General features: G+C 55.3%; 1 protein-coding gene and 1 long non-coding RNA gene across 2 annotated transcripts in view; one reads left to right on the top strand and one right to left on the bottom strand.

The window, feature by feature from the left end:
* Window positions 1-2,084: 2,084 nt before the first annotated feature.
* LOC107195551 lies at window positions 2,085-6,338 on the top strand. Its single transcript, XR_001516736.2, has 3 exons — window positions 2,085-2,346; window positions 3,171-3,466; window positions 4,028-6,338. It is a non-coding gene; the product is annotated as an uncharacterized LOC107195551 (long non-coding RNA).
* Window positions 6,339-8,139: 1,801 nt separating this feature from the next.
* The window catches only part of CUNH2orf50 (chromosome unknown C2orf50 homolog), a 9,445-nt gene continuing 5,651 nt past the window's right edge, over window positions 8,140-11,933 (bottom strand). Inside the window, 5 exon segments of the mRNA XM_015588131.1 lie at window positions 8,140-8,202; window positions 8,701-8,858; window positions 8,861-8,897; window positions 10,779-10,819; window positions 11,861-11,928. Of these exon segments, the coding sequence (XP_015443617.1) occupies window positions 8,140-8,202; window positions 8,701-8,858; window positions 8,861-8,897; window positions 10,779-10,819; window positions 11,861-11,928 (367 nt within the window).

Genomic DNA, 11,933 nt, shown 5'->3' with positions numbered 1-11,933 from the left:
GGCGGCGATCTGCGGCAGCTTGAGCGCCGCGCACACGCCCAGCGTCGTCCAGTTGCAGAACCACAGCAGCTCCGTAGCCATGGCGCCGGCGGCTCAGGGCTGGGGGCTCGGCGGATCCGGCTGCAGCGCGGGGAACAGCCACTCAGCACTCGGCAACCGAGCTGCCGAAGAATGAATCATTGTTTGCCACCAAGGGAGGAAACCTGTCTACCACACAGCAGCCTGGCTAGTCCCAAGAATGTGCAAATGAATATCAAGCAAAAAAGAAAGGTTTGTGCAGGGGTTATAGCTCCATTCTTGAGTGAGACAACCCTAGCTGGAAAATCTTGGAGAAATACTCAATATGAACAATCCACCTATCAAACAGGTATAGAAGTATGAGAACGAAATGGACTGATAACAAGTGCCTGAGACATAGCAAGGCTCAATAAATGATAGTTATTATTAGAGAAGCTTACACCCGGTGCCGCCTGCCGCCGGGACCCTCCCGGGGGCTGCCTTGCCTTGCGCGGGCTATACCCGCTGTTGATTCCCTTTTCAGTGTAAAGCCCACCGCGCAGTCGCGAGCCGCGGTGAGACCCCTAGACGGTCCCGCTTCCCCTCGGGTTGGGTGGGCAGAGACTGAACCCCGGGAGGGCAAACGGGCACCCCTCCCACGAGATTTCTCACTCCCTAAAAGTGTTTTTCTTTCTTTTTCTCACCACGCATTTCAGAGATTAAGACGGGTAAGAAGGACCTTAACGGCCCACCCTAGTTATGCGCGTCCGGCTCGCCGCGCAGATGGGGAAACGGGTCGGAGGAGGCTGGAGGAGGCTGGAAGACCCGCCGCGGCCCCGGGGCCAGAACCTCCGGGTGGCTCGTTTCCTGCCCTTCCCCGCGGCTGACAGGGGGAGAGCCTCAAGCCCGGGACGCGCCCTCATGGGGGCTTGGGCCTTAGCCCGAAGGCCCACCCGCCAAGCCTGCATTTCAGCACTTCAGAGGGAACGGTGTTGAGGTAAAATCGATTTCTATTAATAAAAGAGGGTAACACGTGGCACAAGATGAGGGAGTGGGATGCATTTTTACAAGCTCTCAAAATCGCATAGGTTTTGAGCCCGATTATGAAGCAGAAAAAGCCACGAACATACAATGCGAGAATCCACGATCTCTGGTTTTGCGCTCCGAACCTCAGCGGGCCTTAGAGGCTTCTCCTCTCTAGGCCCCATCCTTCCTCTCCACTCCTCTAGCCCTCACCTGGCCGTCATCTCCTTCCTGGGGTGGGGGACCAGAAGGTTTGAGTCCCCATCTGGGGCTAAAGGAGAACAGGATGTTTAGAGGGAAACCTTTAAGAGGAAAACAAAGATAGTGCATGTGTGTGTGTGTGTTTAGCCCTTCCCTTTTTAGAGATCCTGAAATATTTACAGGTGAAATACTGCGATGTCTGGAATTAGCCTTAAAATATTGGGGGTTTGGGTGGGAGGGTAGAGATATCAATGAAACATGATTAGGTGTGAGCTGACAAATTTTGAGGTCGTTATGGTACTAATATGGGGGGATTATTATACTACACAATCTACTTTTCTATAGGTTTGACATGTCCCGTATTAAAAAATTTTAAGGCAAAGAGGAAGATGGGCATGAAGTGCTGTTGCCCTCATTCTAAGGTGAGGTTCTGAGCTCCGGAGAGGTGGCGCAGCTTGCCTCATGTCACACGGCCAGCATCTGGTCTTCCTAGGTGGTCTTCCATCCAGGTAATAACAGGTCTGACCCTGCTCAGCTTCTGCAATCAGTCGAGATCGGGTTTGCTCAGGGTGGCATGGCCATAGACCAGATCTGTCACTTCTGAGGTATGTGACTTTAGACAATTCACTGGACCTCTCAGCGCACCTATATTCGCCTCTGTAAGGGGGACACATCAAAAGCTGCCGGCGCACACAGAACATAGGCTCTCAGGGATCAGCATCACCTGCTATTTGTCATGGCAGTTTCCTTACTGGGCCTTGTCCTGACTTGCCCAGCACTCCCAGCTTCCCCTGGAACCGGCCATTTGCCTAAGGAGCAGCTTGTTCTTTTAATGACTACAGAATGGTGTTTAGAAGCAAAGACCTAGGACTATCTGCTTCCTGTTCTTGCAGAATCATTGCTCCTGGCCTCTTGGGAGACAGAGCAGGCTATGGTGTGTGTCTGTGTGTGTGTCTGTGTGTGTGGTATTAGCCAGCTCAGGCCACCTTAACAAAATACCACAGACTGTGGCTTAAAAACAAAAAACTGATTTCCTCACAGGCCCGGAGGCGGAAGCCCACAGTGCCAGCAGCTGCTTCCTGGTGAGACCTCTCTCCTTGACTTGCAGATGGCCACTTTCCTCAGGTGACTTTTTCTCTGTGCTCACATCCTTGGTATCTCTCTACATATAAGGACACTCATCCTATTGAATTATGGCTCCACTCTTGTGATTTCATTTAACCTTAATTACTCCTTTAAAGGCTTTGTCTCCAAATACAGTCACACTGGTGGTTAGGACTCCAACATGTGAATTTTGGGGGGACACACACACACACTGTATATACTCACATACATTATATCTAATGTATCTCTCTCTCACACACACACACTGTGTATACTCATGTACATTATATATAATGTATAATGCACACACACACACAGAACCAGAATCTTCCTTTTAGTGAAACCCCCAGATCTGTGTGCACGCCAAGTTGGGAAGCATGACTACCCTCCTTATGAGACCCCTTCAGCGGTATCGAGTCTCTTGGCGTAGTGGACCACAGAGAGTTTGAAATGCAGCTAATGTTCAGAGACAGCCTGGCTAAGTGCTGGCATGTCGTCTTGACAGGTGGCAGCACTGAAGATCCTGTTGCATCATCTTATAAAAATGGAAAGACCTCAAGAGCAGGCCACCTCACATTCACCGCAGCCCTTGGGGACATAAGAGTCAACACCACTCTTTGGGTCACAGATGTGCATGCTTGGGAGCGAGCTTGCTATGGTAAATTCAAAATGTGTCCTGGGTGAGCCACCCCCAGGAGACATGGTCCTAGGAGGCAATAGAATGTTCTGGAACTTTGAGGGGTCAGAAAGGTCTCTAGCGAGATGAGTGTATTGGGGAGGGTTGGTTACAGACAGCAGAATCCTCCTCTTTGGTTGGCTTAATTATTCTTATGTCTTCACCGAAGGACGAGGAAGCAGATTTGAAGAAGCATCTCTAAGGAACAACTTTCAAAAACTCACTGAACAGTTGCCCTGGGAGGGAGCTGCTGCTGTCACCACCACTGTCGCCATCACCAGGAAAGCCACCCATTCAGGAGCTGCCACCACCTCTGCCCAGTGTTCTTGAAGCTGGGGACTGACACAGCACCCAGGCCCAGCTGTCACATGAGGTCTCAATACTGCATCTCTCTGCATCCAGAGGATCCTGGGGTTGCACCTTCTGCCTTCTGAGTCTCCTGGGGGTGCCTCTGCCCAGCAGGAGGTAGGTTCCACGAGAAGCCTGACCACCAGGGTGTCTACCACACCTGGCCTCATTGTCAGCTGACTGTCACAGCCAATGGGGCACAGCGACCACTGGGCCATGCCATCAGGACCTGGGATGCTTTGGACAGAAGCTGTGGCTTTTGTTATTCTTTACTGGATGGTAGGGAGTGGTGGGAAATAGGGAAGTAAGAAAATCCAGTCTAAATTGTCATTCTGATGTGTTTGGGTGTCAGCACTGGAGGCGGAGGGCCCAGGCCACACAGGAGCAGTGGGAGTTTGCTCTGAAGTCTCCGCTCAGCCCTGGTTCCCCATCTGGCTTTTCTCGTTGCTCCAGGGGCTCTGTCACTCAGACCAGACAGCAGGCCTCCCAGTACTCAGGAGAGGGCCCGGGACACGGGCTGGGGAGGAGAGGGTGTCTGAGTCCCAGGGCTAAGGGCTGGCACTGAGGGCCAAGGCTGCAGGGAGTCTGGCAAAGACTGCAGGTGAGCCAGCTGTATCTCTGATGGTCTCAGGGCAAAGTGCTCCTGCCCTCCACGGCCTCTCTCCCTACCTCTTCCAGCTTACAATGCTCTACTGCTGCCGCGGACACAAGGAGTCAGCCGTACTTGGCCGTAGACCTTTGTTCATGAGTTGTAGACTCTCTCCTACAGCATCTGAAGGGAGAGAGTAGGAAGGACGAGTGTGCCAGCATCGGACAGGGAGGGGAAGACATCTCTGAAGAGAAGGATGCAGCCAGGAGGATGCCGGGAACACGGGGGAGGAGCACTTCTGCTTCTTGGGTATGTCAAGGTGCCATTTCCGGTTTATTTGTAAAGGGAATCTAGACGGATGACTGTCCCCCAGGGATTCAGTGAACTCAGCTGATTCTCAGGTACTCTGATTCTGGTGCGAGCCGCCCCAGCCTTCACACACGCCATGAGCATCACAGTGGCCTCCACCCTGGTCAGATTGCTGCTCATGGGAAAAGCAAACTAGAGAAGTAGTGACAAGCAGCAGTGGCAGCTACAGAAGCATCTGGAATCTGCAGCGCCTGCAGTGCACAGGCGGTTTACTTTGATTCTGTCATTCTGCTTCTCCGTTGCAGCAGGGAGGCTGTCCCCATTTCCAGGTGGTCCTGGTTGTCAATTCCTGGCCTGGCCATGTGGCGCTGGTTCCCTCTTCTTCCTGCCTGTCTCCCGCTCTGTTTATCCTAGGAGTGGCCAGGACCTGGGCCCTCCCGTTCTGGGGCCCTCCTTAGTCCCAGCCAAGGACAGCAGCTGAGTAGACGTATGGGAAGAGGATTTCTAGCTGGCTGGAAGCCTCTTCCTGTACTGAAGTCCAGAGCCGGGAATGTGGCTGATGCAGAGATGCGGGAGTCGGTGGCACGCGAACCGCCCCGGTCCTGTCCGCATTGGCCCTTACAGGCTGCGTGACCTCAGGCAAGCCCTTCATGTCCCTAGGCCGAGGTTTCCTCATTCTAAAACCAGGATAATCACACCCATCGCATAAGGTTATGGAGAGGTGCATAGCAGGTGCTCAGTGTGGGGTCGATTCCTACCAGGTGCAAACTAGCAAAACGTCGTTGGGAACCTGTGGGCACGGGATGGGGGTGATGGGTGGGGGACGGTTGCTCTAGGTGCGGCCAGGCATGGGCCCTGCAGGAAAGGGTGCATTCTCAGCCCGCACGTCTATCTTGGGGGCTCCTCTGTGTGGGCAGTGCCAGGCGGAGGGATCTGCAGAGCGCACCCACTGCAAATCTCTCGGGCCCATAACAGGCATCTCTGTCTGGAAGAACTCTGCCCGCTTCCTGTCTACACGGTTACATGGGACACGGCCTGTCACAAGAGCCTGCTCTACTCAGGTCATGTGAGGAGAGCAGGCAGCTGCCTGGCTGAAGCTGGCCACACACTGCCTTCTGGGCGACTTGGACTTGAACATTGACTGGTTCCATCACCGCCCTGGCTCTTAAAACAGGGAGCCGCCAACTTAGAGGCACTGGTCGCGGCCCTTCCCCTTGCCACCTCCCCCACCCCCATTTTCCTGGGATATTCCCAGACCTATGGGAAGGTTGCAAAAACAGCACAAGGGACACCCCCAGACCCTCTTTATTTAAGTCTGTCCGCTGTTAACATTTTCACCCACATTTGCTTTATCTGTCTCTATTTACATGGCACATACATTTTTTATTATTGACAAACCATTTGCAAGTATTAGTTACGGGCATCATGACCCGCTACCCCCCAACACTTCAACATAGACCTCTCAAGAACAAGGGCATTATTCTGCATCACATTGATGTAATTGTCACCCTCTGAAAATTGAACATCGATATATTGTTATTATCTAATGCCTCGTTCATATTGTCTGCTATTTAGTCCATTATCCAATATTTAGTCTGCAAAGTCTGTTTTAGAGCTGCTTTTGCTCTGACATGGGAGCTGGTATCCCCGCCCCCACCCCTTGCTCCGCATGGCCTTGAACCTGGATCATGTCCTCAGCCCTCCTTTGTCTTTTCCGACACTGACATTTTGGAGAATCGAGGCCGGCTCTTTGGCAGAATGTCCCTCGGTGCAGGAGTGCCTGGTGTTTCTCCACGGTCACGCTCAGGTTATGCGAGGCGGGCAGGAGTGCTCCTCCCCAGGTCCCCTGAGGAGGCTCATGATGTCAGCTGTCCCAGTGCTGGTGAGGTCATGTTTAATAAGAATATGGTTAAGGAGATATCTTTCACTCAGTGCTTTTATTGATTCTTGCCTGAACCAGTTAGTTATAAAACGACGATTTTCTGTTTTTATCATTTACTTTGTATTCTTCAGTAGAGAAGAGTGTTTCTTCCTCTACTTAAAAATTTAAACAAATATCAGTCTGAACTCATGGATTCTTTACTGTTAGTAATATTCTTTGACGGCACCTGTGGGCACTGGCTTTGCTTCTGAAGCTGTGGGTGGTGGGTTGCCCTAGGTAGAGTCATATTTGAGCATCATCCGGATGCTCAAATCATGTCTCCGTTCTGTTTTGAACCCATCCTCACTTCCTGGCACAGGAAGAAGCTCCGGGCTCACCTCGTACATTCCTTGGGTAGTGGTTATGTTTTACCGCATGGAAGCAAAGATGCTGGTTCTGCCAGTGACGAGAATGAGGTAGAGGTGCTCCGAGGAGCAGCGATAAAAAGTGAGGAAAGCATCTTTCGGGCTTTGCTACGGCTCATCAGCCCCGATTACAGTCCAGGCGCCCTGTCTCCTTGCAAAAGCCCTTTGCCTTTGCTGTGCTGATCGGCGGGCTTGGTGCCCACTTCTTCTCCTAGTTCCGGCCCCAGCGAGGCAGGAGGCTGGTTGCGGGCTCTGGCGCAGGCGTCCTCAGTCCTGATTTCCTTGCCTCCCAGTGGGTGACGTGGCCACCGCATGGGAAGGTTAGAAGCAGACATCCTCTTGAAATGAAGGCGGATGTGGCAGGGAGCGGAGGGAATGGCGGGCTGGTTGCGGAGGGCTCTTCGATGAGGCTGCTGCTTGCAGGGGAGAGTGGCCAGACAGGGGGGCTGCAGCCCGCAGGAAGAGGCTGTGCCCCAGGGCTCTCTGCCCAGACTAGTCTGTTTGCTGCTCCTCTGCCCAGAGCCCTTCCGGGCCCGGTCTGCCCGCCCAGTGGAGATACCTCTCCTTCTCTCTGGCTTTTCCTTGAGGACTAGTCCTTCTGTAGAAGGACTTCCTCCCTGAGCCTCCTCGCTGGGAGGTCTGTCTTTTCAATCCCCACAGACAGGCATCAGTCTATACCTCGTGTCTAAGCTCCCACAGGCTGAGGGCTCTGAGTCGCCAGCTCTGGGGTGGGGTCTGGTACAAGGTGGAGCAGGTGCCAGGCTCTAAAAGGCTTGTCCAGGCCCGAGTCTGGAGCCCCTTCAGTCGAAGGACTGCATCTGCACACAGCTGGAGACCCAGGGCTCTATTTCAGGTGGCGCTTCAAGCATTTTGCAGAAAACTGGTGTCCAAAGCTACTTGTGGAATTGGTCAGATCCTCTGCTTTTTGGTTGGGATCACTACTCAGCCAATATTTGCCCTGTGACCCTAGCACAGTGGGAATAGCATGCTTTCTTGTCCCTAGTGAGGCTGGACTTGACCATGGGACTTATTTGGCTGATACAAGGTTGGCAGATGTGCACGCAGAAGCCTTCAACATGCTTGCACGGCTTGGTTTGGCCCCGGGGTGTGGTGATGTGCCATGAGAACGTGCCGCAGGAAGCTCTCGGTCTAAGAGAAGAAAAGACACGTGGACGGACTTGGGCTCAACCCGAGGCTTGGAGCCAAGTCCAGCTGGGCCAGCCAAGATCAGCCGACCCTGAGCTCCATGCAGACCTGTGAGTAAGAAATGGGGTGATGGGTCACATTGCAGGATGTAGCCACCTGCCGCATCCCAAAACTGCATGACTCAGTGCCCATTGCACGCTCAGAGAATAGCATGCGAAGCTGGTGACATCCTTGGACTCTGTCTCCCCTCCCCGACTCTACGGCTGTGGAGACAGGCCCAGGGAGGAGCACGTGGCACGGTGAGTCAGGCGTGGGATGGGATCCTGGACGTGGAATGAATCCAGACCCCAGGTTCCCGGGGGGCGCTGACACCGCCCTGCTCAGCTCCAGCCTAGCCCTGCCCTCCCTGACCATCACACGGGTAATGACGGAGGTGGACAGAGAGAGAGATTTGGAAGTGCTACGAAGCCGCCTTGAAGATGCAGGGGGCTGAGGGCCACGGGAAGTGGGCAGCCTCTAGAAGCTGGAAAAAGTGAGGAAACAGATTCCTCGAGGCTTCGGAAAGGAACGCAGCCCGACGACACCTCGACGTTCGCCCCGCGGAACACATTTTGGATCTGTGGCCTCCAGAACCGTAAGGAGACACATATGTGTCGTTTTAAGCCACTCGGTCTGTGGCCGTTTGTAGGAGCAGCTGCAGGGAGCGGGAATGGAGGCACAGAGGGTCCAACCAGCTGCTCAAGGGGCCGCAGCTGCTAAAAGTCGGGGGCGGGATTCGAACCCAGGGCGTCAGCGTTCCTGACCATGGCGCAGGCTCCCTCCACGGGCCCCTGAGAGGGAGTCCCCACCCCTGCCACTCAAATTCCTTAAGCCCTCTTAATCGCATGGGTGAAAACGAGCCAATGGCGCCCTTGTAGAGTTGGTGTGGGGCTCGGGGAGGCCAAACCCCTGACCGACAGGTGTGGGACGCTGGCGGGAGCCCGGGGCCAGGCCGGCTGCTCCCGCCCCCACGCTCACCCGCCTGGGGCAGCCCGGGAGCCCTTCTCCTAGACGGCTGCAGCTCATCTGCCAGCTTCTTCTCCCGGGCTCCTTCCACGAAGAGGGAGTCCAGGCCGATGAGGGTTTTCCCCAGGGCCGTGTCCACCCTGCTGCCCACGACCCGGTTCGTGGAACTGGGGGCACGTGCTCCGGCAGCTCCTCCGGCTCCTTTTGATTGCCCTGAGGAGAGGGTACAGTTCACGTCACACGCGGTGCGGGAAACCCCTAACATGCTGCTTCGCACGTGGTGGCAGAGCCACAGGTTTGGCCGGGTTTTCCGGTGAATTTTTACTTGAAGTCTAACGTACGGAAAAGCCCACAAATCACAACTACAGCTCCACGGACTCCCACAAAGTGAACGAGCCTGCGGAGCCCCTCCTGATCTGGACACAGAACACGATCAGCCCCCAGACGCCTCCTTTTAACCCCCCAGCCACCGTCTTCGCCCCCAAGGTCCCCTGGTCTGGACCGCCAACACCGTGGGTTGCTTTGGCCTGGTTTTGAACTTTGTCTCAGTGCAATCCCGTCTCCTCTGCCTGGCTTCTTCTCCCAGGAACATTTGCGAGATTCGGCCATGTTTCCGCTGTGTTGCTGATCGTTCACCCTCCTTGCATAGGGCATTGCGTTGTGCAGCTTCTGTGTTATTCATCTAGTCTGCCACGGGTGGCACTCGGGCCGTGCGTGGCTTGGGGTGTCACGAGGAGTGCCGGTGTGAACAGCCGTGTATGTGCGTGCCGGTGACTTCCATGACCGAGGGGCGAATCAGTGAGTGAATGTAGGGATTCGGAGTGATCGGATGAGTGAGGCAAAATCCCCAGCCCTCCCCACCCCCGTTCACGGCTAACCTCGTGCTCGCTCGCACTGAATAGAAGCGACAGGACCAGTTATGTAATGAGTCCTGCCTCTCTCCTGGGAAAATCCGCACCCAGGAGGCCCCACTGCTGGGCGTGATGCAGGTTTCAGCGGTCAGGTGGCTAGACAGCCCTTGGCAGGGAGAGACTCTGGAGGCGGGAAGCCCGGACCTGGAGCTCAGTGTAGGATTTCAGGTCCCATGAACTAAGTTTTCTGTCCCGGGACAGATAGCAATCCAGCAAGGCCAGCGAGCGGACACGGAGCCCTCCCGAGACCTCACAAGCTTCGCGTCAGCGTGGCCGCCCCCGCCTTGGTTGACTTGCTACCTTGCTTATTTTCCAGGCGGTTCTCTGACCATCCTTCCTATGGCCAGATTCATTGTCCCACAAACCGAGCGGTATTTTACTGGGTGCTGGGGGTGGGGGATGGGGATGAAGTCATCTCGGTCCTTCCCCATAGGGAGCCCACGGCGTGGCGAAAGCGCTCATCACAACGCGGCGTGTCATAGCAAGAGACGTGCCACGCGCTGGTGAGTCAAGCACAGAAGCACAGAGCGGGCTCATCGGGGAAGGGGATATTTCCCAGGAAAGGAGGCCCTCGAGGGGGGTCTCGAAGGGTAAATAAGCGTCCATCAGGCTGAGGAGGTGAGAAGGGCGTTTCAGGCCGGGGGGACAGCATGACAAAGTCATGAGTAAGAGAGTGCGGGTTGGTGGGTGTGGGGCGAGCGAGGGAGGCAAGGTTAGATCTCGGGGAGCGTGGTAAGCCACCCTGAAAAATGCAGATTTGTTGAAGGATTTTAAGCCGGGGAGACATATGGTCAGTTTTGCGATTTAGGAAGATTACTCAAGTAGAATAGATCAGAGGCAGGAATTAGTTTACAAAGTATTTCACGTAAACTCAGGCTCCACACGGGGCACAACACACATCATCACACACGGCTGACATCCTCGTGCTGGGGAATAAAGTTCAGCATCAAATGCCCCTCATTTCCAGTCGGTTCCTCTTAAAAATTCAAGCGGTGCCGGGAAAAATTAATTTCTAAACGCTCCGCGGAAGTGTTTTCTTTCCCGCCAGACTCCACGTTTCTTAGGGCAGCGCTGTATCTTCTCCGTCTCTGTGTGTCCCGGCCCCTAGCGCACAGTAGGTCCCCAGCGAATGAGCACACGCGCCAAGGGCGAGCGCGTCTGCCAGGAACGCGCTCTGGCTCACCATGTGGCCGCGGTCTTTCCGGAAGCTCCAGGCCCGAGCCCCCCAAAGGAAGACACGGTGGCAGTGTGAGTTCTTCCTGGCGTCCTCACAAACGACTTTCGGGGGTCAAGTCAGTATGCCGATGCGCCCCACGTGATGGTCCCGTCGTGGAGCAAGTGAGATGCTTTTGAAGCGAAGCGGATGCCATGCGGTGAGTCTTACAGAGGGAACGGAGGCTTCCTAGAGCGGAGACTGTGCTGAGAGGTCGGGGTCGCAGGGAAAGCAGCGAGGCGCCCTCCCCCGAGCCCCTGCCTCGTCGCAGGCCACCGAGGGGGCCCCGAGCACTTCGTGAGGAAGAGCCGGTTGTCGCTCGCCCAGACGTTTGCAGCCTTTCGGCATGTGTGGCAGAGGAAGCTGGGAGGTTTGGGAAAAATAGGGAATGGCAGAGGAAGACCGTTGCTGCTAACGGCACTGGCAACTCGATTTTTATTTCGATCTGCTTATTAAAAACCAAACAATTCTGTAAGACTCTTAACAAAAATAGCCTTTTCTGCCCCGATCCTCACAGCCCCTAGAGACAGTTTCCAGGCTTTCAGCTGTTTTCCTGCTTGCTTTTGGCTGCCTTGTCCCGAGACAGACGGCAACGTGAGGCCGGGACCAGGCCTGTCTCGTCCCCACGGCAGCCCGACCGAGCGGCTCTCCTAGGGGATTCCGGGTTGAATGAACGCATGGAGAGTCGTCCTCTCTCTGGGTCAGACTGGGATATCTTTCCCCAGACTGCAGTCCCAGCCTCCTGTCGCCCACCCCCTGCCCCGCTGTCTCTCCTGCCTTCAGCTGGACGGGATCTGGAAGGAACCAGGCAGGCCCGCGCTGGCCTTCCCTGGCCTTCCCTGGCCTTCCCCGGCCTTCCCCGGCCTTCCCCGGCCTTCCCTGGCCTTTGCCCACCTCTCCCTGTCACTCTCTGGCTTTCCCGCCTCCTCCTTGGCCCTGGCCCTTTCCCACCAATGCCCTTTGCCTGGCTTCCCTCTCGCCCTCAGGTCTCTTTCTCCAGAAGCTTCCTAGACCCTGAGTCAGGCTGGGGGTCAGAGGGCAGGGCACTCACCAGCGCTGCTGGCTCCGCTGCTTGGCTTCCAGGCGCTCCCTCCACAGCTGGTCCTGCTGCACCCCCCCACTCAC

The sequence above is a fragment of the Pteropus alecto genome, unplaced genomic scaffold (genome assembly GCF_000325575.1).
Source record: "Pteropus alecto unplaced genomic scaffold, ASM32557v1 scaffold61, whole genome shotgun sequence".
NCBI classification, from domain to species: domain Eukaryota; kingdom Metazoa; phylum Chordata; class Mammalia; order Chiroptera; family Pteropodidae; genus Pteropus; species Pteropus alecto.
This window is presented reverse-complemented; position numbering and strand designations above follow the sequence as displayed.